General features: G+C 41.9%; 1 protein-coding gene across 1 annotated transcript; it reads left to right on the top strand.

Moving 5' to 3' along the window:
• Positions 1–17276: 17276 nt before the first annotated feature.
• LOC139199557 (ras-related protein ORAB-1-like) lies at positions 17277–21160 on the top strand. The gene is made up of 6 exons (XM_070828598.1): positions 17277–17290; positions 18751–18823; positions 18934–19029; positions 19897–19992; positions 20117–20248; positions 20914–21160. The coding sequence occupies exons 1-6, from the start codon at positions 17277–17279 to the stop codon at positions 21145–21147; spliced, it is 645 nt and encodes a 214-aa protein (XP_070684699.1). The 3' UTR covers positions 21148–21160.
• Positions 21161–24413: the final 3253 nt, after the last annotated feature.

The raw sequence follows: 24413 nt of genomic DNA, 5'->3' as shown, positions 1-24413 counted from the left end.
TTTTAGCACTTTATTGTAAAACTTATTTCATCCAACGTTAATTAACCAACATGTGAGGAATGGGCTGAACTCCCTATCATGCACTGCTATGATGTTCATGTATGATGTTGAGTATTTTGCTCTTTTTTGTATCCAGGGAATAAAACCTTCAGTACCCTGTTAGTGACAATAAAGCACACAGGACCACAACGACGCTATCTGCTTTTAAACGGCTGATTTATGGGTCCTTTCCTAAAGTGCCACAAAATATTTTCAGCCCTGATAGCAGTGAAACAGTTTTTAACGGCTGATTAAAGTGAAATGTTCTAGAGATTAATGGTGACTACAGTTGGGAAATGAGCGTGCTGTTGAAGCTGAGAGATGAATGGCGACCCCAGGCAGTTGGCAGCTGTTATACAGAGGTGGATAAATCACCTAATTCGGGGACCCGACGCCGGTGAAGCTGCAAAAACATCTATGTTGCTACAAGCTGCTGAAGGAGGATATTTCACTTTGTCTTTGGACCCATTCCATCCATTCATCCATCCATCAAACCAACTTCCTCTCCTCTAATTGTACTTCTACCCCTCAGAACGTGTTTTATTACACAAAAAACATGCTCTCCTGTGTGGCAAACTGAAACTATCATGCCTGTTCATTTGCCTCCAAACACACATGCACACTCTGTCTCACCTTTGTGGATTTGTGCCTTGAGAGCTGGTGGGATTTCCTTTAAAGAAAGATTTGAGAACTCACCCACCTCTTATCCACATAATGAAAGCACACTTGCACATGTGTGTATTTTAAAATCCCAGTTGGAGACTACAGTCACCATGTCACCAGTTAATTTGTGCTTTAAATCTGTGTTTGGCACATTCTGTGACTCCTGGGTACGTACACAGAAGCTGGGGAGAGTTTAATAAGAGTTAAGAGCGTGCTGGAGATGCTAATACAACCAATTACTAACTAACCAATTATAAATGTGGATTTGTCTTTCACAGTCATGTCTGAGATTGCGCCTGTTATTTATGGAGTGTTTCAATTGAGTTAGCCAGCTCCAATCAATTTAAATAGTGACATTTATTTTCATATTTATTTTCCCTCTGTTGCTTCCACAGGCATCAATCTAAACATTTAAGCTTTTGAGCGTTAAAGTTCTAATCTTTAAGGTCTCTATTTTGTTCTTTTGGATACTTTTTACTTTCTCTGAGTAAAAACTGGCTTCTGTTGAAATCCACTAACTGATGTAAATCACTTCAAGGCGTCAGGGATGAGAGACTGATGCTCAGGATAGATAGATTTTCAGTGCAGTAATCCATTGACAACATTGTCAACCCTTCATTGCAACAAAACACATGAATGTTCACGTGGACCATGTTCTCTTTCTTCACACAGTCATGGTCATCAGGTCCTTTTCTCTCCCTGTGATGCTACATCAGCCCGCATGGCTCCTTAAATCCTTTCAATCGACCAACTGAACTCGACCCCCACCCTGCACACACACACACACACACACACACACACACACACACACATGCACAGAGCTCAGTACTGTTTCATCCCAATCTCTCCTTCTCCACCAACATGGAATCCCTGACTTCCTCTCTTCACTTCACTCTTGAGGAGCGAAGCAGCAGTCGGCTCTGCTTCCTGGAAAAATACCATGTCTAAAGAAAGAAAGTGTGTGTGTGCGTGTGTGTGTCTGAGTGTGTGTGTGTGTGTGTGTGTGTGTGTGTGTGTGCATGTGTTTGGGGGGAGGAGAGTGACTGGTGGGTGAACAGAGTGTTAAGAGCGTCCACTGGATTATGTTTTGACAAAAGACTGGACCCCCCGCTGCTGTAATTTTCCCGCCAGTTAGCTTCCTGTTTCCTGGAATCTGGCAACGTGTCACACACACACACACACACACACACACACACACACACACACACACACACACACACACACACACACACACACACACACACAGGGCCATGTGGTGCCAGCTGCTCACCATGATGCAACAGCAGAGTGACCAGCAAGCCCTCGAGGCATCTGGTAATAAAGACTTCCTTTCATCAAATCCCTGGGAAACATAATCCATGCATTATTTTATCACATCGCTTGGAAATCGCCTTAAAAAACAGGGAGACTGAGAATCTGCAGAATCCTATTCATCCTGTGACAATGATAAAAAGATTTCCACATCGAAGCTGATTGTCAGTGTTCTTGATAGTCAGCATGTTCAACACGTGGTTTAATATTTCAATTTAAAAAAAAAAAACAACCTCAGTGATGTTTTCTGTCAACGTTTTAACCAAACCTCCACATCACAGAGTCTAAGGAACTCTTTCTTCTATTTATTATAAAAAGGTTGTTGCTATTTTTGACACTGACAGAGAGATTCATGTCCGTCACTCACTGCCTTGTAGATCTCTCACACTACAGTAGCAGAACAAAGTGCCTGTTTACTGTACAGGTCCTTTATGTTAATACATAGAATTACTGAAAATATTAAAGATGAGGTTCTGTAAACATGATATAGAAACATCGAGTGTTTTGAGTTGTTGAGTTTTTGGTGTAGTTTTTGGTTTATTGTCCTCCCAAAATATTAAGATATAATCTGATACATATGAAATCAGAGTTTTGCTTTGCTTTAATTATGTTGATGATATATGTGCAATATTTTCTGGAGTAAATAAATAGGGACTAACTAATAGGGACTAACTATAAGCCTGTTAGCCTGTAACTCTCTCTAACTGTGGTGCATGAACGAGTCTGGAGAGCCCTGAGACGATCTCTGTGGTTCTCCTCTGTCTACAGTACCGCATGCATGGGAAGTGTTTAGGGTATGTATGAGGTTTGAAGCGCTGAAAGACCCCGAAGTGAAAACATGTCTCACTCAGTCACCACGTGAGCTGCTTAAAGAAAGCCAAAGGCTGTAGCGCTTCCATTTAGATGACTGGCTGTTAGTTTGCTAGTTTCAGAGTGCAGACGCATGGCAGTACGTATTGTACCGGTGTGAATCAGACTTGCAAGTATAAAACAGTCGTCTGCTCAGTTTTGGCGAGCACCGACGGTGAACATCGTGTCCTGGATCTTGACAGCAGCTTCTCTCTGTGGTTGTGAGGACACGTGCCAACCTGTTGAGCAGCCCTGCCCCCTACAAATTATGGTGATACACAACTAATTTGTAAAAGTAATTCTGAGGGAAACTTACTGTTGATCAAATGACAGTTTCTATAAGAACAATGAGACAACATTAAGTAATGTACCAGGAAATGTTGATATTTGTTTCCAGCCAAAATAACCGAAAGCAGGATCTTTTCCTAACCTTAACCTGGAGTGTGTTTGTTGCCTAAACTTAACCACAGACTGGAGTGTGGATGCAATATCTGGACTGTAGTTATTCACTCAAAGAAATGTTGTCTGTGAACATAATCCAGGCAGCAATGACACTTCGATGTGAGAACAATTTAGTAAAACATCATTTCTAGGAGACAGTTTTGTTTGGAGTGTCTGACAAATGGAAGTCAGTGAAATATGTGGGACTGACACATGCTTTAGTGCACAGGTGCTAATTCAAAGCAGGTTAATTATGGTATTATAGGTGTTCGCATGCTAATGTATAAGGGCCCAGATCTTTGGACAGTGGCGTGTGCCCCATGGGTGTTAAAGTTAAGGTACACCTCCAGTTTTAAGAGACTTCTTGAAGCTATAGCTCTTCCAAATATTATAAGGAAAAATAAAAAGCTCAACACTTAGAGACAAATTTAGTTTCAGGTTTCATAACAAATGTGTTAATTGATAACCCGCTCTATTCTGAAGTCTTGTTCTTGTGGCCGACAGTAAGGAGAAATCCGCTTCAGAAAAAAAGAGAGATCTGTTCCAGTAGCCGATCGCTGAGCCATTCGTTCTCAGCATGAGTCGCTATTGATCTGCCAGCATGTATACAGACGGCAGGTTGCTGAAGTAAAATAATCACACACCAAAAGCTACTGCATCTACAAATGTATCTACAAATGTATGCTGAGGATGTATGAGGATGCTGTGCAGACACTCAAATGTTCACTACAAATGTCTGTGAGGACAAATGCCACTCACACACACACACACACACACACACACACACACACACACACACACACACACACACACACACACACACACACACACACACACACACACATAAGCAAACCTCCAATGTCAAATTGTCAACTGCCACAACTGGTGGACGGTTGCTAAGGTGTGTGTGTGTGTGTGTGTGTGAGACAGACTGGACCTTGTTCACTCCAGACAGCCTCAGTCTTCTGATACAGTGTGAAGTCACACACACACACACACACACACATACTCAGTGGGTCTGGGTGTGAGTCTGAGAGGTGTTGTTTGGTACTAAATGAAGCCAGTCTCCTCTGCAGCTGCTGCTATGTTATTTTAACAGGGGCTGTCGCATGTGTGTGTGTGTGTGTGTGTGTGTTTCTGTGCGCACCTCTTGAACCTTCAGCTGTTCATGGTTAACACTCTTTTGTGTTTGAATTACATCACATAGTCAGGAACAGATAGACAGGAAGGGGGGCGTCCGATCAAACATCCATTCACCTGTAAGACAAGATAACACGTTTCTTTCACTGAAGCTAATTAAATAAGTAATTGGAACACTGAATTGAACAGAATTGGATTAATGACGAGGTGTTTAATTCATTAAGTATTAACAGCGTCTGATAATACATGATATCATGCATTTGTCAGATATTGAATCAAGTTGTAGCTGTAAGAAAAAAAACTGTGTTCAGACCCACGCGTCAGTAGTACACACATGTAGTGCAGTTTGTTTTGTCACTCTGGTTTGAATTACAGACAAAACATCTTGTGAATGTGACGCTGCTTGGACTTGGAAGTCCCCAGTGTTGGACTTTCCCTCCAGCAAGAGAAAGGACACTTAATTTGATTTGATAAAATGGGATTTACATGCTAAACTTAAACCTATTATGAGGAGTTTTTAAACAGGTTATGAAACGGTCTCCTTTATATAACCAACATAGGATAGACTATATATTTTCTAATTCTAATTCTCACAAAACAATCTACCCTGACTAATCCCGGCTCTCCCCCCCTGTTCTCCTGGGATGGTCACACTGGCCGCTGTGGTGCTTGGTCCAGATAATCCAAACCCCACGCTTCATTTTCCAATATGCATTTCTATTTTTCTATGGTTCCTGTGGTGCTCAGATGCATTCTTCATCACAAGTTCCACGTAGACGCTTTCATAAAAACATCTATATGTTTATATTTGACCACAGAACATGTAGATTATGGTCCATATTTGGCCTGTTGTCAAAAAGTTCTCGAATAACAGTAACATGACAAAAAGTCACATTCATAAAGCAAAATATGCTTTGAGCTTCAGCTTTTCCTTCTGTGCATTATGCACAACTTGTACTGGCATTCAAGGAATTTTCACTGTGAACCAGTACAATGTGAAGTCAGAGGGGTTAAAAGTCATCTCTTTATAATTCTTAAACATAGCCTCATTGTCCCCCTCAGTGTCCCATTCAGCTGCTGTGATGGATCTCCGAACTGCAAAAATTGTTTTATTAAACTGCATCCAGTCTAAAAATCCGACTTGCTTTAACGACTAATGGTGACAAAGTGCTTTTTTCACACTAGATGTGTTCAGTCCATGTACCAAGGTTTACACTATGCTGACTCTGTTGGAGCTCCTCGCTGTGACTGAGATTCACAGAATGCTACTTCCTCGTTACAAACATATGTAACCGGTGGTGTCTGACTTTATTTGCAGCTCCTGACAACAGCAACATATATACAAAATCCTCCGGTCAGTCTTCACAGAAACATGCCCCTCTCCCACGGAGACCGAGAACAAAACAGGGCCGAGGTAAAAGCGCGGGAACCCTTGTCATAGGGGGCAATGTCACATCATGACAAGAACGTATAGGGGTACAAACTAAAACTGAAGTTCCACATACTGACTCGGAGGCCCAACCTGTCAGGTGTTAACTAAAATAAATATAAATAAAATAAACTTAAGGTAACACAGATTTTGCGTAATTAAACAATAACAAATCTATAATATATGTACACATTGCTTCTGTATAATTGACCCTGTATAATTGACCCTGTTACACATATTAACAGACTACAGAGGTCCGATAAGTTAGTAAACAAGTGGCAGCTGAGATATTAACCCGAACCCACTACTGGAGTGAAGACAGTCAGGATCAGTGCGGATCGCTGTGGCTTAGCTCAGGACAAAAACCATACAAGCTACAAAGTGAAAATGAATCCTTGAACTGGACTAAACGATTCAAATCGGCAGCATGAGTTGTGATTTCCACCTTTATTCCACAGCCGGTGCAGCGGTGACGTACTGCGGCACGACAGCACCACGTTACGTTACAGCGGTCACCAGTAAACCAAAGGTGGTGGATCCCAAATCCTCCAAAATCTAGTGTGGTGTTTTTCTTTACTGCTAAATAAGATAAAAAAGTTTTAGTCTCATTCTTTCTCACGTTTGAAGAAGTTTTGCTTCTCATTCATAACAGTAAAGCTGTTTGCACGTCATATCTGTTAATCAGAAAATGTCTGATGCTAAAAAAAATAAATCTTATGTTTAGTTCATTACAGTAGTTTTGATTTTCTTTGCTTTTTCTCAGATTCAGATTCAGATCAACTTTATTATTCCACACATGAAAATTAATTTGATCCAACATCCATAGTCACAATTATACACATTCGATTACACCGAGACAGCGTTATAAGGCTCCAAATAGTTGGTCTCTGTGTTTATGAATGAACTGATGTGATGTTTCAGTATTTTTAATCACAAACCCTGAAGCGATCCTGCAGCTGCATTAATAGCTGGTGGTGCTCGCTACGCTTAATGACAGAATCATTACGATTTGGACGCTGCGTTTCATAAATCTGAACAAGGGGAAAAAACATGATAAACACATCTGACCTAGTTTGTGTGCCAGACTAGTTCTACAAATGAGGGAATAATAGAACGAATAAAAATCTGACAGAATATTTACATGTAACCAGAAAATCTTGTTCTGTGTGAAGTCTAACAAACCGCTGGATCTGATTTAATAGTTTGCTTGTTGTGATGAAGATGAAGAAATGGAGACTTGTGCTCTCAGCAGCATCACATTAGCCACATTCCTGAGAAATGTGTTTATGGATGCAGCCATCCAGCCATATCTAATGCAGTCATTACCATAACAAACATTAATTCCCTATGGAATTCCTGCCCTCCTTATGTACAATACAAACCAACACAGTTAATGCAGCAGTCGACTCAACTGTTCCCTTTCCACTGCTATTGTTCCTGAGTTGTTTTTCTACACTGGGCGTCCACCGGCCCCATTAACCCACAACAGGTCCAGTCAGTGTCACCGTGTTGTATTGCTCTAGGAAAAAGGTCTCGAGTGTGGACAGTGGAGGAGACTCAGACCATCTGAGGTGGTGATGCCCAGTTCACCTAACAGGATTGTAGTCCTGGTTTTCGCTGACAAAAATTGGGGTTCTCTCCCCCCGTGACCGACTTTTAAAGACACGTCAGAGCGCTCACAGGACAACAACCGAAGGAGATCAATACTGTTAAACATGTTGGGGAGGAAACAAAGCCATGCAACAAGCTACGGGCAAGAAAGTCCTCTCTTCCCTCAACAACAGTGCGTTTATGTGTGTGTCCACAGTCACACGTGTGTCCTGTCAACAGGTCTGCAGACCAAACACACTGTGACATAATTACTACAGGAAAAGAAACAGAGGTGTGTGTGTGTGTGTGTGTGTGTGTGTGTGTGTGTGTGTGTGTGTGTGTGTGTGTGTGTTTCAGGGGAGGTCTGGTACACATACAAACAAACACACACACATACAGACATACAGACAGACAGACACACACACACACGTCGCCTTGTACACTGTGCCTTTATACACGGTGTAAATGTGTTTTCACGTGTGTGCCATTAACATGAACCGTGTGTGTGTGTGTGTGTGTGTGTGTGTGTGTGTGTGTGTGTGGTCCCAGGGTGTTGATAAGCAAGTGAGCTGCTCTGGCCGCATCCATTGCCTCACATTGATAATCTGAGCAGTTAACAAGACGCAACGGGTGTTACGAGTCTTCCGCTGTGTATAAATGTGTGTGTGTGTGTGCGGTTAGCTGTGTGGTAATGTTTGAGCGACGAGGGGTTAACGAACGCAGCTGCCGTCAGTTAGAGTGCACAGCCAGAACTCTGGATGTGGTTTACTGTTGACTGTATCTGTGTGTGTGTGTGTGTGTGTTTCTGTGTGTGAACGTGTCACAGAATCCAGAAATAAACCTAAAAAGACACTTGAACCCTGTCGAGTGTGATCAGGAAACCTTCATGTGCATCTGCAGAACATTTGCTCAAAATACACACAGTGATTGTGATGTGCTCATACTGCCGACGGTGGTCATGATTTTAGGAATCTTTACATATTATATAAAAAGTCTGGTTCTGTATAAAAGAGTCAGTCAGACTAATGAGCTCATGGACTTAAAGGTGAAGTGTAAACCCACTTGGTGGTCGATGAGGACTTCACTTTTTCTTGTGCTAAATAATAAATCTGATCCTCCATTTGTCAAAATATATTCTCTCAGATTTCTCACAACACAAGATGATCTTTCTCTTCTTTCTTCCTCTCTTTCTTTTTTCCAACCGGTGCATTCATGCCTCCAAAGTCAAGCTTCCACTTGGCGGACTCCATCGAAGAGGACACGCTCCCTATAATATTTCCCTATGTGGATATAAAAAGCTCAGTCTACGCTAATAAAAACACAGCAATTCATAGCTTCAGGTTGATTATTCACCGCTGAAAACATAATTATCAATACTTAATTATAGATAATATGTCTCCCAATAGATCCTCTTAAATCATACAACTTAAAAAGGTCTTCTGAATTTTAAAAGTTGGGTTTCAATGCTGAAAATGCTCTTAATTTGGTTGGAATTTTGCAGTATGGTTCAGAATAATGCTAGTTCAGATAGGCCGTGTCTAATTGGGCCCCCAATTACAGGAAAACAGTACTGATCATCAAAAAAGTAAAGTAAAAGTAACATAAAGTTTGTCCTCGTCCCCTGTTCTAACCTCCCACTAACTGTAAGTGTGATCTGATGAAGGCTGATATGTCATGCTGACTAAAAGACAAACAAACATGAGCGTTTCTTCACAATCAAGTGATGGATTTTATGTTTCTATTCAGGTTAGAATAGATAGAAGAGCAGCCAGAATTTCCCACTGTGGCCAAACCAAGAATGAAAAGAGAGAGGGTCACACCTCAGTAGGACATCAGAGGGAAAAGGAGGAAGATGTCACTGTACAGCCAATAACGCTTGACTGACAGATGGTCAATCTGAGCTGACAAACACCACAGGAAGCATTTATGAGCAGAGATGGAGTCTGTTAACGTAATACAGCTGGATATGACCGTGTGTGTGTGTGTGTGTGTGTGTGAGTGTGTGTGTGTGTGTGTGTGTGTGAGTGCTCATTGTGTATCTACTCTCTCCTGCAGTATCAGAGCAGAGAGGTATTTTAATGAGTGTCATGTTGCTTCCTGTCTGTGAAGTGTGTGTGTGTGAAAGAGAGACAGAGAGAAACTGACAGAAAGGAACAGCCTGATTTGTAAAGACACACACACACACACACACACACACACACACACACACACACACTTTTCAAATACCTCTGGTTGGTATGGACAGCTGGTCTATTGGCGGGAAAGCAGAGACCAGCTGTCACTGGAGAGCGGGAGAGCGAGGGTGGGGTTACACCGGACAAGAGATGGAAAGACGGGAAAGAAGAAGAAGAAGAAAAAAGGTGAATACATAGAGACAGAAACACACGTGGCTGTGAAGAAAGAAGATAAAAGAGGAAATGTGAATAAGAGGAAAACCTGGAGATGTATTGACAGACAGCTCTGGGAGATACTGAGAGAGATTTAAAGTATTTAGATATATTTGGAGCTAATTTTCTCACGTTAGCATCAAACTCAGCAGAGAAAACTGCAAACTGACCTTAAAAGTTTCCTTCAGTTGGATTTATAAGTGAGAATTAACAACCACAGCTGCTAAAAAGTGCCACTTTCCACCATAAAATCAGATTTGGGAGATGATCTCTAATCTTTGTTCTTCATATAGACTGAAGACCGACGGTAAAGTTTCCCCACAAAGCCACAGAAAGTTGCTGATTAATCACCAAGATATCAACTTTGCTTTGTTATCGCTCATCTTGTATTATTGGTTGTGTAACTACATTACGTAACAAAACTTCAGATTGTCATAAACAGTCTTAATCTACTTTAATCTAATCTAATAATTTAATTCAAGACCAAGACGTTTCTAACTTCCGCATCTTTGGTGCTGCACTTTATTTGGTGCAGTGCCTCTAAATCAATAAAGACTCATTTATTGTTTCATATTAAAACTACATTTCAATCAATGATTAGTGGTCAAAATAGAACATAAAAATACAATAAATCACTTATGTAGGATGATGTTAGGATTTTTTATTAGAAAATAGTTTTATTAGAACTTGTCTAATGTAGGAAAATGTATCTTCATTAAGTTGCAGAGTTACAAACACAGAAAAAACACATTTGGCTACGTTTGCAAATCAAGTCACTGAAGGTTCTCGTCCTGGTTGTTGAACTAGTTACTAGTTACCACTGGTTAGTTGGGAAACCTGCAGGGAGGATGATGAAACTGGAGCAAACCTTCCACGTGTCATGTCCACCTGGTGAAGCTACAACAGCAGAGTTTACTGATGAGCATTACAGCTCTTTTCAGTGTCCCGAATCACAGTAGAATATATTAATTCAAAAAGTTTGTTCACTGAATCGTTCGGTGCTCGATTGAAGCTCTGACTTTGTTGTCCCACTCGAACACGGTCGACTGACATATTCCTCATGAATAATATCTCCAGCGTCCAGAAGTGCTGTTGCTTCAACAAACACACCAAACTCTGTTTATGATTCCTGATATTTAAAAAGTTTCCTCCCCACTCTTGGCCGGCCTCGGGGGGGTGGGTGGGGGGTGAACAACACTCAAGCCATTGAACCAAAATAAAACTCTACCAACACCCTTTAAAATGTCACCCAAGCCGTGCGCTTTATTAACATAAGAAAATAAAACAACCCAGACGCTGAAATCAAACCCACAGACAGTCAAACGAGAAGCCTCCATTCTACAATAGGAGCCTTGAGCATTGATCCACTTCCTCTCCTGGACCAGGTGCATCCAGAACACCTGGGCGGAGCCACAGACAGGAGAGGGAAAAGGGACGACAGCACAAGGAGCACATACGGCGCACTGTTCACCCAGAAGATTTGTTCTTTTAGAGCAAATGGTCCTCGAACGACACAACGAGTAGAGTTACCGGAGACAAAGGCCGCAGTGTAGAAGGGGGAGCTGGACTTTCCAAACAAGAGCAGAAAAATCTGAATCCCTATAAAGAAAGAGAAGCTATTTGTGACGGGAAAGTCCTGCTTCCCTGATAATATGAAATTTACTTTGAAACTCAAATAGGGAAATTGAATTTGATCTTGGAATGTTTCCTGTAAAGAATAATACTGTCCTGCGAAGAGGAAGGTCGCACACACACACACACACACACACACACACACACACACACACACACACACACACACACACACACACACACACACACACACACACACACACACACACACAGCTTTATAGCATGTATTCATTGTTTCAGCCATCCTCTCTCCTCAGATCATGTTTACTCTCTCACATTTAACCTGTTCAAACCTGATTGATTTCCTTCCTTCATTACATTTGATACCTGGTAATACCACAAACTTGATCTGCCTAATCTGTTATTATGCTCACTGCCTCAACTTTGACAGCAGCAGCAGCCATGGGGTTTGGTGTGTATTTAGGTTCAGGCAACAGAAGCACCTTGGTTAAGTTGGAACGATCAGGGTAAGATCGTTGTTTCCACTTAACCTTACTAACTAACTTGTACTTGAACTACTCTTCCTTAACTTTAACCAGCAGCTGCAAACAGGCTCCAGGTGGATATTGTACAAATGAAAACAAAGTTAATATCTTGTCAGCTTTGGGAGACATGTTCAGTATAAAGTCTTATTTGTCCAATAAAAACATTTACTCGTTACCTTGATAAAAAAAATGTGATTATGCTTCTCTGAAACATCCCCATGAGGTGAAGGGGTTGCATGATGATGTGTACATTCAGAACATATTCAGGTCTTGTTCATTTCCAGCTCTCTCTCTCTCTCTCTCTCTCTCTCTCTCTCTCTCTCTCTACAATAAGGCCTTCATTCAACATTCAGTTTCAATGAGGTTAATTATCTGTCGCCTAATTGGCCTCAGGGCCGTCCCTGCATGGTCACACACACACTAACACACACACACAAAAGAGCAAAGTGACAAAGTGACTCCACATAAATCTTCAACCAGTAGCAACAACAGTGCACACACACACACACACACACACACACGCACGGATGGAAACCTATTACTATTTCTATCTGAGTTTTTAGTTAAAAACACTCTAGTTTTATTTAGCTTTAGCTTTATTTTCTAGGCTTTATATATTCTGAGTTATCAGACAGTTTTTAGTCAGTTTTGGGGAAAGAGAGACAAAAAAGTTTTTCATATAGAAACATTAATCTGACTTACTCATAGTTTTTTTGGAGGGTCTGCTACATGTTTAATGAAGGTTCATTTCCAGGTTCATATTCTTTACACACACCATGTTTTCAAAGGCCCACCAGCACACACACACACACACACACACACACACACACAGAGGCTGACAAACAAACACACGTACATGCAGGAGCCAGGGAGCGTGGTAAAATAAGGGTGAATAGTGAAAAGCACCTATTTATCCCCGCTCCCTTAGGTCCCCTGGGACACACACTGATAGGAACAATGACCGGTTTAACTCCATCCACTGACCTGCACACACACACACACACACACACACACACACACACACACACACACACACACACATCACTGGTGATTATGTATAACCTGACTCACACACTCTTCATCCTGTCTGAGACGCACAGGATCACACACACACACACACACACACACACACACACACACACACATCTGCTGCTGAACACACACACACACACTCTCACACTAGATGCACTTTCCCAAAGTCACAAACTTTGAGATGGAAGCGAAGCAGTTTGATAAATTAGCTCCTACACGAACAAACCACTGAACACGACAGGATGATTCCCACAGTAACACACATGAGCACCGGACAGAACACCGATAATCAGGTGCTAATGTTGGTTTAGGTAAATATGGTAGTTTGGAGTCAAATAAGTACAGAAGTTGCAGAAGTTAAACAACATAAGTTTCACATAGTTTTCCCTACATGGACTTTGTCGCCCTTTTTACTACTGTTATAATACTTCACCCACTCCAGGTTGAAGCTTAACAAATGGAAATATAAACTGTGATAAGCTGCCTGCACAAAAGACCTCTACTGTTTTTCCATAAAGTTTTTGTATTTTATGTTTGGGCCATCGTAGCTTCATCGTGGACTTCACCAATCACGAACATAAGAAATCATTTTCCAGTTTGTGTCCAGTCTGTGTTTAAGACCAGGACAGCACTACTTTACCTCCCATCAAACAGCTCTACCACCTCTCTTCTGTCATCACATTTCAGTTCATTTGCCAAGGCGGCTCCTCTGTCACTCTTACCTGATCCTTTCTAAAGAGTCAGTAGCGGTAGAGGTTTTCTTTTAGTCTTTCAGACACACTTTATTTTCCTGTAGTATGAAATCAAGCTTCCACAGAGAAAGTCTGCACTTCATTTTGGTTTCTTTCTTTCTTCTTTCTTTCTCACCCTTCCTCTTGCTTTCTAACCCTCTGTCTTTGTTCATTTCTTTCTCTTCTCGTTCTTTATGTCCTCTCTTTCTAACCGTCCCTTCCCCCAGTTTTCCCACCTCCATGCTCCATCGGGAGCACCACAAAGCCAGCCGCTGCCCTAGCAACCACCGCGCCACCGCCTTTGCCCCGGCAACAGGCCGTCGCCAGGGCTGCTGACCCCCTGACCCCATCACAGCTGCTCAGCCATCACATATCCCACAATCCCCTGCTCTCCGCTCGCTCCCGTGACCAGGGGGTCACTCACACGGGACTCAGAAGTGAATAAGACTTTCACTTTGTCCTCGATCAATTTCTTAGGAAGGAAAAGGAGGTGAGGAAGCGAGGAGAAGAGAGGGGAGGAGAAAGAGAAAGAAAGGAGAGGAGAGCAGATGAAAGCAAAAAAAATTAGGAGAGAAAATGAGAGGACAAGAAAGGAAACGAGGAGAAGACAGAACTGAAAACAAGGAGCAGGGAGAGAGGAGGAGGAGAGGAGAGGAGAGGAAAAGGAGGAAAACAAGAAGAGAGGAGCTTCATCTCTTTTCCATCACAAGCATTTCAGTGTGAAACCAATATTTTCAAATTTCCTCTTTTTTGGGGCGTTTTGTTTTTAGAAAAATCTACAAACTTGATGCAGAGAAAAGACCCAATAACCAAACAACACTACTGTTGTATTCAAACACCACCAAGTAACTCATAAAACCCAAGTAACTAAGGACTCCAAGTCTTTTAGCTTTAAATCCAGGAGCGACCCAGTGTTCGTGCATTCAGATATCCAGAGTCTGTCCAACGAATCTGAATCTGATCACCTGGAAATGTTCGGATCACAAACTGATCCCTGATGTCCTGGTTCTGACAGACACCTTCTTAAAGAGAGCAAACAAAGTCTGAGGTTTCATTACAAACTTGTACACAAAAGACAGAGATGGAGGTGAGAGGTGTCATATTTATCTGTTACTGTTATAAAACACTGTACCTCATAATCTTAAATTATTTGACAAATGACTCAAATAGTCTAAAAGAGATGTGAGTCAATCTCAATCTGTCACAGCTGATTAACAAGCCAACCAGACCTAATTTAAAGGATCCTTCAAAACATTTACAGATTTGATTCTGTCCAATCGGAGGGACAAAATCAATAGTTTGGGAGTTGTTTCACTTCCCCCAAGTGGCCACTGTCCTCTGGCCTGCATTTAAAATGCTAAGATTCAGATATCCAGTAGCTCCCACAGTCAGTTCACTAACAATAGAATAATAAATAACAAAAATCATAAAAGTTAGTGAAACCAAAGTAAAAAATGAGCGCACTGAAGCACATTATCCAGCAGGAGGAGGGGTGGTTATCATTAGAAATCTAATGAACAGGCTTTTTGTTAATGCTTTCTACTGCTGCAGGGAATCAGTTTGATGAGGTGCACCGACGATCTGCTCTTCATATTAAGCCTTTGGCTCACGTCCTTAAACTGCACCTGTCAATTCACCTTTCAGGCTTCCCCTTCTTCTGCTGGTAAGGAGGCACTTCAAGCTATCGACTGCACACATGTTGTCCCGCTGCATAACGGAGGGGATAAAAACGGCTAATTTCATTCATATATCACTTCACACTTGGAACAGTTTACAGCACACATCAAATTTTAGATTGTGACTGTAGTTCAGTTTATTACAAACCACTCTGCTCTTCTAACTGTGTTCTGTTGTTGTTTGTTTTCTCCACTCAACACTGAAAGCAAGGGCACGTCCTCAATGTTTCCTCGAGACCGAAGTAAAGGTGGAACGAGTGAGCGAATGCTGCCAGATGATAGTTTGTACCATCAGTCATCATCCTTTCAAAGGAGAATTAAAACCCTAATTTGGGGAAACTGGCTATAAAGATTAATAACAGTTTAATGGATGAATATTCAATTATCTCAGTGCAGTTTCGGCTCCTCTCTCTTCTCAGCAGACGGACGGGATAAACAGCTCCATTATACCATTCAAGTGCAGTGATCATATAGTAATAAGACCATGGTTCAACACACAGCCGCGAGAAGAACAACCCAGCGCTCATTAGAGGGCTAATCAGCCACATCATTGGACTGCGTGTCGATAACAACGAGGCGGAGCAGAGCACTTTGTGTTTAACTGGCTCTTTGTGGGAATCTGTGTTTGTAACAGAAAGATTGTGTGTTTGATGGTGTGGAAGCCTATGGTTGTGTGTGTGTGTGTGTGTGTGTGTGTGTGTTGTCTGTACCAATGACCACCAAGAGCCCAAATATGGAAGCTTGTTCTGTGCTTCAACGGTTCAAACTGGACAAATTTCATCTCATAAAATCTGAGACTCAGCAAGCTTTATTTTGAAAGTCTAACCTGATTTTGCATATTTATTATTGCTACCTTGACCACAGAACCCTGTAAATCTACAGCATCATATTTAGGCTAGGGTCACTGACCAGCTTGCCATATTTGATGAGTTGGGAGTGAGAATGTGTTGAAATATAGAAACATAGAAACGATTTAAACATCACAAAAAAAATCACATTTTGGTTTTCTGACCCACAACTTCACCGTTTAGTGTAATTTTCTGCCTCAGCAACTAAATGGCAGCAACACAAAGTTAGCAAATAGCTTTAAAGCCTCAAAAGCTGGTGGAGACCAAAACAGAGCTAAAAGGAAGATGAATTATGCAACTTGGTAAAATAAGCTGTTCACCATGGGGTCTATAAAAGTGATAATAGTCGGTCTTCTGTCCAGGAAAATCAGTTAATGCTGAGATGAAAAGCTCCCAAATAGAAACTAATAAAATGTGTTTCCAGTGTCGATCCACGTGCTGCTGTCGTCTTATTTGTAGTTTCCTCTGCGGATCCAGTTGGAGCCACTTCCTGTTTGTGTGTTGTTAGCTGTGGTCAGTCCGGTGACGTGTGACGCACCGGAGACGCCGTCAGTCCGAGGTGATGTCATTCACCGACGGACACACAGTGTGGTGCAACGACAGCAATGACAGATCAGCACACAAGCATCACCAACACGATAAAGAGCAAAGAAATCAGTCGGTGGTGCAGTTCAGTACAGACTTGTGGTGGGTGACACTTACAGTGGGTGTCTGTGTTTCTAAGAGTGTGTGTGTGTGTGTCTTGGTTCCAGGTGCTGTCCCTAGTGTAACCTGAGCTGCCCGTTATTAATAAATAATGCATCCGAACCAGTCAGCTCATCAGTCAGCTCACAAGGTAGGTAGCTAGCTCTGGCTTATTCTGCCATTTGCCCTCCAAAAGGACACACACACACACACACACACACAAACACTCATACACACAAACACAAGAGCCGGAGATAATCTCACTGTTTTTCTGCTTCAGCTTTCAATTCCAGGGCTTGTTTTTATTTTGCCGCATCACCTGGAGAGAACTCACCGATCATGAATCCTGAATAGTAAGTGTTGTTTCTTTCCTCATGCTAAGCTGTGTGTCACTGTGTTATGGAGCTTCCTACAGCACATACAGTGAATACCACCAGGTGACACAGACACCTGAGCAGAAACTGCTGACGTGAAAAGTTAGCAGACAGTTTAAGACCTTGTAACATCCTGGAGCCTTGTGTCTGACCTGGATATACAGTGTTCAGTGTGTCAACTCTGTCCTATATTTAATATACTGCAGTATATAAATATATGATTTATGAATCGTGTGTGTTAGACACTAATGTTTCAGCTCCGTCCCGTGTTTGAGTATATATGCTGCATGTATGTATGATTAGCTGCACAGACCATTCCAGGTAACTTGCTGTTGGATCAGTAGGCCCCTGTGGCTGCTGGGTATTGTAGTCCTGTTCAGTTGCCACATCAGTCTGCTGTGCTCTGGTACTTTCAGTAAAGCTAATCTTCTATTCTTAATAAATAATGATAATGATAATAATAAATGTTATTTTCCACAGTTTCTTACCATGATTAAAGTATATTATAGTTACAATACAACTCTTCCATCTTGGTATATTTCTGGACAACACACTAAACAGCTCAGGAGTAGTAACTTTGACTCTGTGCTCTGTCTGTCTTTAAACAGAAAACTGGCACCTGAAAATACAGAAAATACCAAAATAGTAACTTGGGACTCCTCTGCCAACTGCCTTTATGTTGTGCTTTACAATTCACACACTCACACTCACAAACTCTCACACACCACGTCCATCAGGAGTGACTCAGTGTGCTACAGACAGCTGGAGTGTGTGTGTGTGTGTGTGTGAGAGAGAGATTTTAACCAAAAGAATGAAGACAGTTTTGGGGATTGAGGATATTTTCAGTTCCAAGGTTAAGACTTTGTTTTAAGGTAAAGTTAGTTAGAATTAGTTTGAGGTTAGGGTTAGACTTTCAGGTGTGATGGTTAAGGGTTGGGTAAGGAGCTGGGCAATGCCTGATGTGTGTGTGTGTTTTTGTCTTAAATATCTAAACACAACTAAGACCGTTTTCAACATTTGTACTCTGTTAGCCAGATGCTAAGAGCTCCCCGTTAAAAGCTAAAGGTTCAAGTTAGATAAAGCTAGAAAGACAAAGCTTGTTGTTGTTGTGGCAGAAGCATAAAGGACATCACTGTGCAGACCTGGAGGTGACAAAAGAAAACAGCTATAATCTACTTTTCTTCCTGCCCACACAGTTGTTCTGTGGTTAGTTTGTGCAATTTACTAAATATAACAGAGAGGAATGTCAGTATTTTCAGGATGGTTTGCTTTGGAACTGACAATTTACAGTTTGGTTTTCCTACTTTGGTAGCTGTTATATAAAAAACATAAAATTATGATCTTCTGGAAGACACTAAACTCTAAACACTAAAGTTTTTACGTGTGTGTGTGTGTGTGTGTGTGTGTGTGTGTGTGTGTGTGTGTGTGTGGTCCTACAGTGACTATTTATTCAAGCTTCTTCTGATCGGTGACTCTGGAGTTGGAAAGTCATGTCTGCTGCTGCGCTTCGCGGTAGGTTTGTAAAATCACACGCACACACACAAGAACACACACACACACACACACACACACACACACTGTGCTGCTCTCTGTTGATCAGATGTCACTACCCCCCCCCCCAGGATGACACCTACACTGAGAGCTACATCTCCACCATCGGGGTCGACTTCAAGATCAGGACCATCGACATGGACGGGAAGACAGTGAAGCTGCAGATTGTAAGAGTTTATGAGGCGTAGGAGGAGGAGGAGGAGGAGGAGGAGTGGGCTCTCCTTAGTGAAACACCTCCTGAGATTTGTAAGGAATCAGATGAGCACAGATGAAGCAACACTTCACTGGCACGCTACTGTGTTACAGCAGATCTCAGCCAAATAGTACATTTATGCAGCCACTTTGCAGTTTGCATAAGCAAGTACTGAAAATCATGGATAAAAAACACCCTGCAGTTTGCTCTACATGTTGGAGAGCTGACGACAGGTTAACAAGAGCTGCTCAGTTGAGGCAGCCGGGATGAGGAATCAGAGAGTGCGGTGCTTTTAAACATTTTAAACATAGTTTGGTTTGCAGCCTTTGAGCAAAGACACAGAGAGCGGGGAGCACTGATAGTGAGTGTTTTGGTTGGCAGTGTCTTGTTCTGATGACCTGTCTGTTTTTAACGGTGCTGGGATTGTGGATAATGTGCTGCCAAGTGGGAAATTAGTGCTCTGCCTTTGTTTGCTTCTGGGTGAATCTGCTTTTTTTCTGTTTTTCATGTGGTATTTTACAAAGTGTTGCTACAACGGATCCTTTATTTTTGTAACCCTCACATCAACAGAGGACTCTGCCCAGGGACTACAGATGAAAATGAGCTTTTAGCGATATCTGGTTCAATAGCTGTATTGTGAATTGTCCCTGTTAAATACACAGTGGATACATAAATACATTTTGTTGTTTGTCAAAGGAAAAATACTGAGACACATAAGCTCAGGGAAGCTGCAGAGTCGGGACTGAATGGCACCATCGTACTGTGTGTGTGTGTGTGTGTGTGTGTGTGTGTGTGTGTGTGTGTGTGTGTGTGTGTGTGTGTGTGTGTGTGTGCTCCTCAGTGGGACACAGCAGGTCAGGAGAGGTTTCGAACCATCACCTCCAGCTACTACAGAGGAGCTCACGGCATCATTATCGTCTATGATGTCACTGAACAGGTCAGCGTGTGTTTCTGTCACATCATCAACACCATAATAGGACGGAGTTTGAACATTAACTTTTCTCCTGCTCCTCCTCTTCCTCTCTTGTCTGTCCCTCTCTCTTTCTCGCCTCCCTCCCCAGGAGTCCTTTAACAATGTGAAGCAGTGGCTGGATGAGATAGATCGTTACGCCTGCGAAAACGTCTCCAGGCTGCTGGTGGGAAACAAATCTGACCTCATTAGTAAGAAAGTGGTGGATGCTGCCACTGCTCAGGTAACAGGCTGCACGCGGTGCACTGAACAACACCGCTGCACCCATCAGCTGTGAGGCTGTAATGCCCAGTAGACACCAGAAAACTGAATATGATACGTTAAAAATAGAAGGACAGTATTACTACCGCAGACACACTGTCCCGCCTTCAAGCAAAGCGTCCTGATTCCTGACAAACATCTGCAGAACACTAAAATAAAAAACACCATGCCGTCCATAGTGCTGAAGGGTAAACACAGTAGATCATCCTGACGGAAACGCCTGTGGTGTGTGCATGAGCGCGGACACGTGGTCAAATTTTAATGCTATTTTCATCATCTGCATCGTTTCACTACATTTATCTGATGGTTCGAGTCATTTTACAGTTTTTAACACGCCATAATGTAAACTCATGAATTATGATGCGCTGGTCTGGTTTTGAAATAGCCAACAGAGAATAAAGCAGTTATACAATCTACAATATTAAATAGCTCAGGCCTTCATGTCAACTCGTGAATAATTTAAGAACGGAGGGGGTTCATTTTCACAATGAGTGCTTGTACTACATGAGTATGTTTTACTGCTATGTTACTCTTTAATAGACATTTAAATGCTGTGATATTGACACATTGTGATTATTTTGCACATGATCAATATTTGAGACCCCCCCCCCTCCTCTCCTCTCTCAGGACCTGGCCTCATCTCTTAAGATCCCCTTCATGGAGACGAGTGCGAAGAGCTCTGATAACGTGGAGACAGCCTTCCTCACCATGGCCTCAGAGATCCACAAGCGCCTGGCCAGCGAGGGAGGGGGGATGCAGAGCGAGTCCAAAGAGGCCAGGGCCCAGAGCGCCAAGATCAACAGTGCCCCCCTGTGGCTGGGAGGGGAAAACCAGACGCAGGAGGCCAGTAACTGCTGCTGAGCATGACCACGACCACATGTACGCTGCTCAGAGGAGAGACGCCTGTCATTTCAAACACACCCACCTGTTTGTGCTTCAGGACCGTGTGATCGTGTGTTTTGGACACACAAGTATTGTCAGAATTTTGACATCTTTGCTATTGAACTAAAAACACATACACACAGCTGTTCAGGAGGAAAAACATGTTTTTAGCTTGACTACAATATATTTTTGGGCTTGATATTTTCAGATTTAATATCTAATGGCATTTAGGCTTCATTAAAGATCAGATAAAACAGGACAGGTGAAAGTCAGCTGATGAGTTTTATAAATACACAGATGACCTTTTACTGAATCATCCTGAAACTCAACATAAAAACACACACATACAAAAATCTTGAATTGCAAACCTGTGACATGAGAGCAGCGATAGTTGATTCTCACTCAGTACGAGAGGAGTTTTATTCTGATATGTGATATTAGCAGTGTGAATGTTATGGATGAATTTACTGTGTGACTTACTGTGTTACTATCATTTCCCACAGAGGTGATTTATCGTGATTTGTTCTTGTTGTGTTGTTTGTTTATGTCAATAAAAGATATCTTAGGAGTCTTGATGTTGAAATTATGGATAAAAGATCTGAAATATATAACAACCCTTTGAATATATGTGTCAATATGTAAATGAGCATCGTCTCACCTGTCACATCTCAGGTTGAGTTCAGGCCACAGAAACTACTAGTTAAAGTAAGCGGAGAGTCAGGTTGTAAGAGAGATTAGATATTTGGGGCATGAGGGAGTAAAAGTCAGGAAATCATCCTCTACCCCCAACTTAATGGAAATTGAACGCTATATCATTTGAAATGTAATTTAAAGGATCATAAATTGAGGCTCTATAAACCAGTGTGACGCAGCCGGAGCTGGATGCTCTTCACCGTTGTTCATACGCCTTGAGCCAGATGCTTTGTGGACCAGTTATAATGTGTTACACCATTCATGGTGACATGCAAACACACAGTTGCAGCAAAACAACATGTAGGGTTTGCTCAACTATATTTTTAAACCTATAGCGCTGATTTAATTTCAGTGATATTTGAGTTCCAGGAAGCAACTAGATCAGAAAAAAAACGTTCAAAAAAAAAAAGAATTTTGTTAAAAGAATTGAGATATATAATATGAATTCTGCTCAAAGCTGATTAGCTGAACTTCAGATGGGTTAAATGTTAAGTTGGAGGAAATTAGAAATCACCCAGTTTTTGGTAGCAGCACAGCAGCTGTTCGGGGCGTCCAGGGTATTAAAATTCTCAAAAGGTAAAAAGGTAAAAAGATTCTCGCAGGATTAAAATCACCAGCCAGACTCTGCAATTATGACAAATTGCTGTACATTCCCGGGAGATATTAGCCTGACAAATATGCCTTGGGGGATGAGAAGTGATTTCTCATAATTGCCTGACATCCCTGAATGTGTTGTATTAGGGCCATTTCTCACATTAATCAGTACTGTTGCTCTGCTCCGTGTGAAGGACTCTGACACTGAGACAACGATTCACTGCAGATTGATTCCTGTGTAATCAGCTGGACATTATTTCAACAAGCGGGGCCCTGTGTTTATCAAGCACCCAGAGCCCCCTGTGGGAGTCACGTGCAAAGTAAACTAGAGCTGAAACCATTACACCCTCCGAGTGGGACAGAGTGGGTTTTTAAATAATGCATCCTAACCTGAGGACTCCTGAGAGAGTCGGTGCAAAGTACAAATGATGAATATGTGAAACATTTAAACATAGAAATGCACCATTAACATACTATGTTGACATTGTTTAACCCTTTCATGCATGAATTATAACCTCAGTCAGGATTTTTTACTGTTTTTATTCATCTTTATTCATGAAAAACAAGATTTGAACTTTTTTTTTTTCAACCCAAATTTTATACAGATATTTTTACATGTGAAAGTGATGCATGATGTACACTTCAGTGGACATGTGATTAATCATAATTTCCTCCCAATATAAAATCAATATGCAATAAATCAATTGCATGACTCCTTAGATGTTACTTGATGTCACCATATGTTTCATACCTGCAAGGGTTTCTTTTTCTAGAAGGTTTGAACAGAACGAAATGAGAAACTTGGTGTTTCTGGCTGTCTGTCGGCCATCTTGGTTTCACTCTGCCTAACTATGCCATCAAAACTCATGCATATACAAGAAAACAGCTTGTGAATAGCTGTACACTGTAGTGACCTCTGTGCATGACAGGGTTAAAGAATAGTGCATGAATAAATGAATAGTGTGACTGAGTGAATGCAGGTGCTGCTATCCATTCTCTCTCCACTAGGTGTCAGTCTTGCTCTGCTTTTGAGCTCCGTCTCTGTATCCAGACGGACAAACGGACACACTCGGCCTGCTCTACAGCATCTCTCTCATCTGGACCTCTCATTCACAAATCCTGAACCCCCACACTCTTCCTTCCCTCCATCTCCCCGTTTCTCTTTCATCCTCCCGCTCAGGTATCTCTTCCCTCCCACGTCTGACCTCAGCCGTACCACCTCTCCACTGATCCCATCACTTTTTTCCATCTTCCAGTCCCATCTTCTCTCTCTCAATCTCCCACCTCCATCTCTCTCATCCTTTATCCTTCTCCTGCATCTCCTCTCCTCTGTGTTGCCTGAAGCTCTCCCCTCCCCTGTCCACATCTTCCTTCTCCATCTTTTCCTTTGCTCTTTGCTTGGTGTGACTCTTAGTGCTTTGTTGCAGTATATCAAGAGTATATCAGAGTATATTAAGGTATGCACTGACAGAGACTGGCAGTATTTCAATCAAATGGATTTAAAATACACATTTAATTACAAAGGAAATAAACAAATATCCTAAAAACGATAACTTCATTACTTTTGGGTTCATTTATTAATGGTACAACTAAAGCAATCCATTGGCACTAACACTACTGTGTTGGTGCTATAGGTAATATTACACTGAGCAATCAGAAGTACATGGCACTGCATATTTATCTCCAACTCAACACAGAGAGCTCACACATACTTAGACAGCACCACCATCTAGTGGCCTCCATCAGTGCTGCTCTCCAGACTGAGACGAGCAGAGTCAGCAGACAGTAGATGTTTGGTAAAGCCGGTCTGCACCATTCCCCTGTGCTGAGTCAGAGGTGGCACTGATGTGGAGCTTATTATGTGGATCAGGTATCGGCCAGAACATCACCACAGTAAACACACCTTTCTTTGTTACTGTCACTATACGTCTCAGCATTTCCCTTATCTTCATTCAGTC

The sequence above is a fragment of the Pempheris klunzingeri genome, chromosome 4 (assembly GCF_042242105.1).
Source record: "Pempheris klunzingeri isolate RE-2024b chromosome 4, fPemKlu1.hap1, whole genome shotgun sequence".
Taxonomy (NCBI): Eukaryota; Metazoa; Chordata; class Actinopteri; order Acropomatiformes; family Pempheridae; genus Pempheris; species Pempheris klunzingeri.
Note: the sequence above shows the minus strand (reverse complement) of the source record. Positions and strands in the feature narration are given on the sequence as shown.

Bases quoted from the DNA above. Each gene is read 5' to 3' on its own strand.
- LOC139199557 (XM_070828598.1), top strand. The intron at 19,993-20,116 runs GTCAGCGTGTGT...CTCCCTCCCCAG, and splicing joins TCTATGATGTCACTGAACAG to GAGTCCTTTAACAATGTGAA. The intron at 20,249-20,913 runs GTAACAGGCTGC...CTCCTCTCTCAG, and splicing joins TGGATGCTGCCACTGCTCAG to GACCTGGCCTCATCTCTTAA.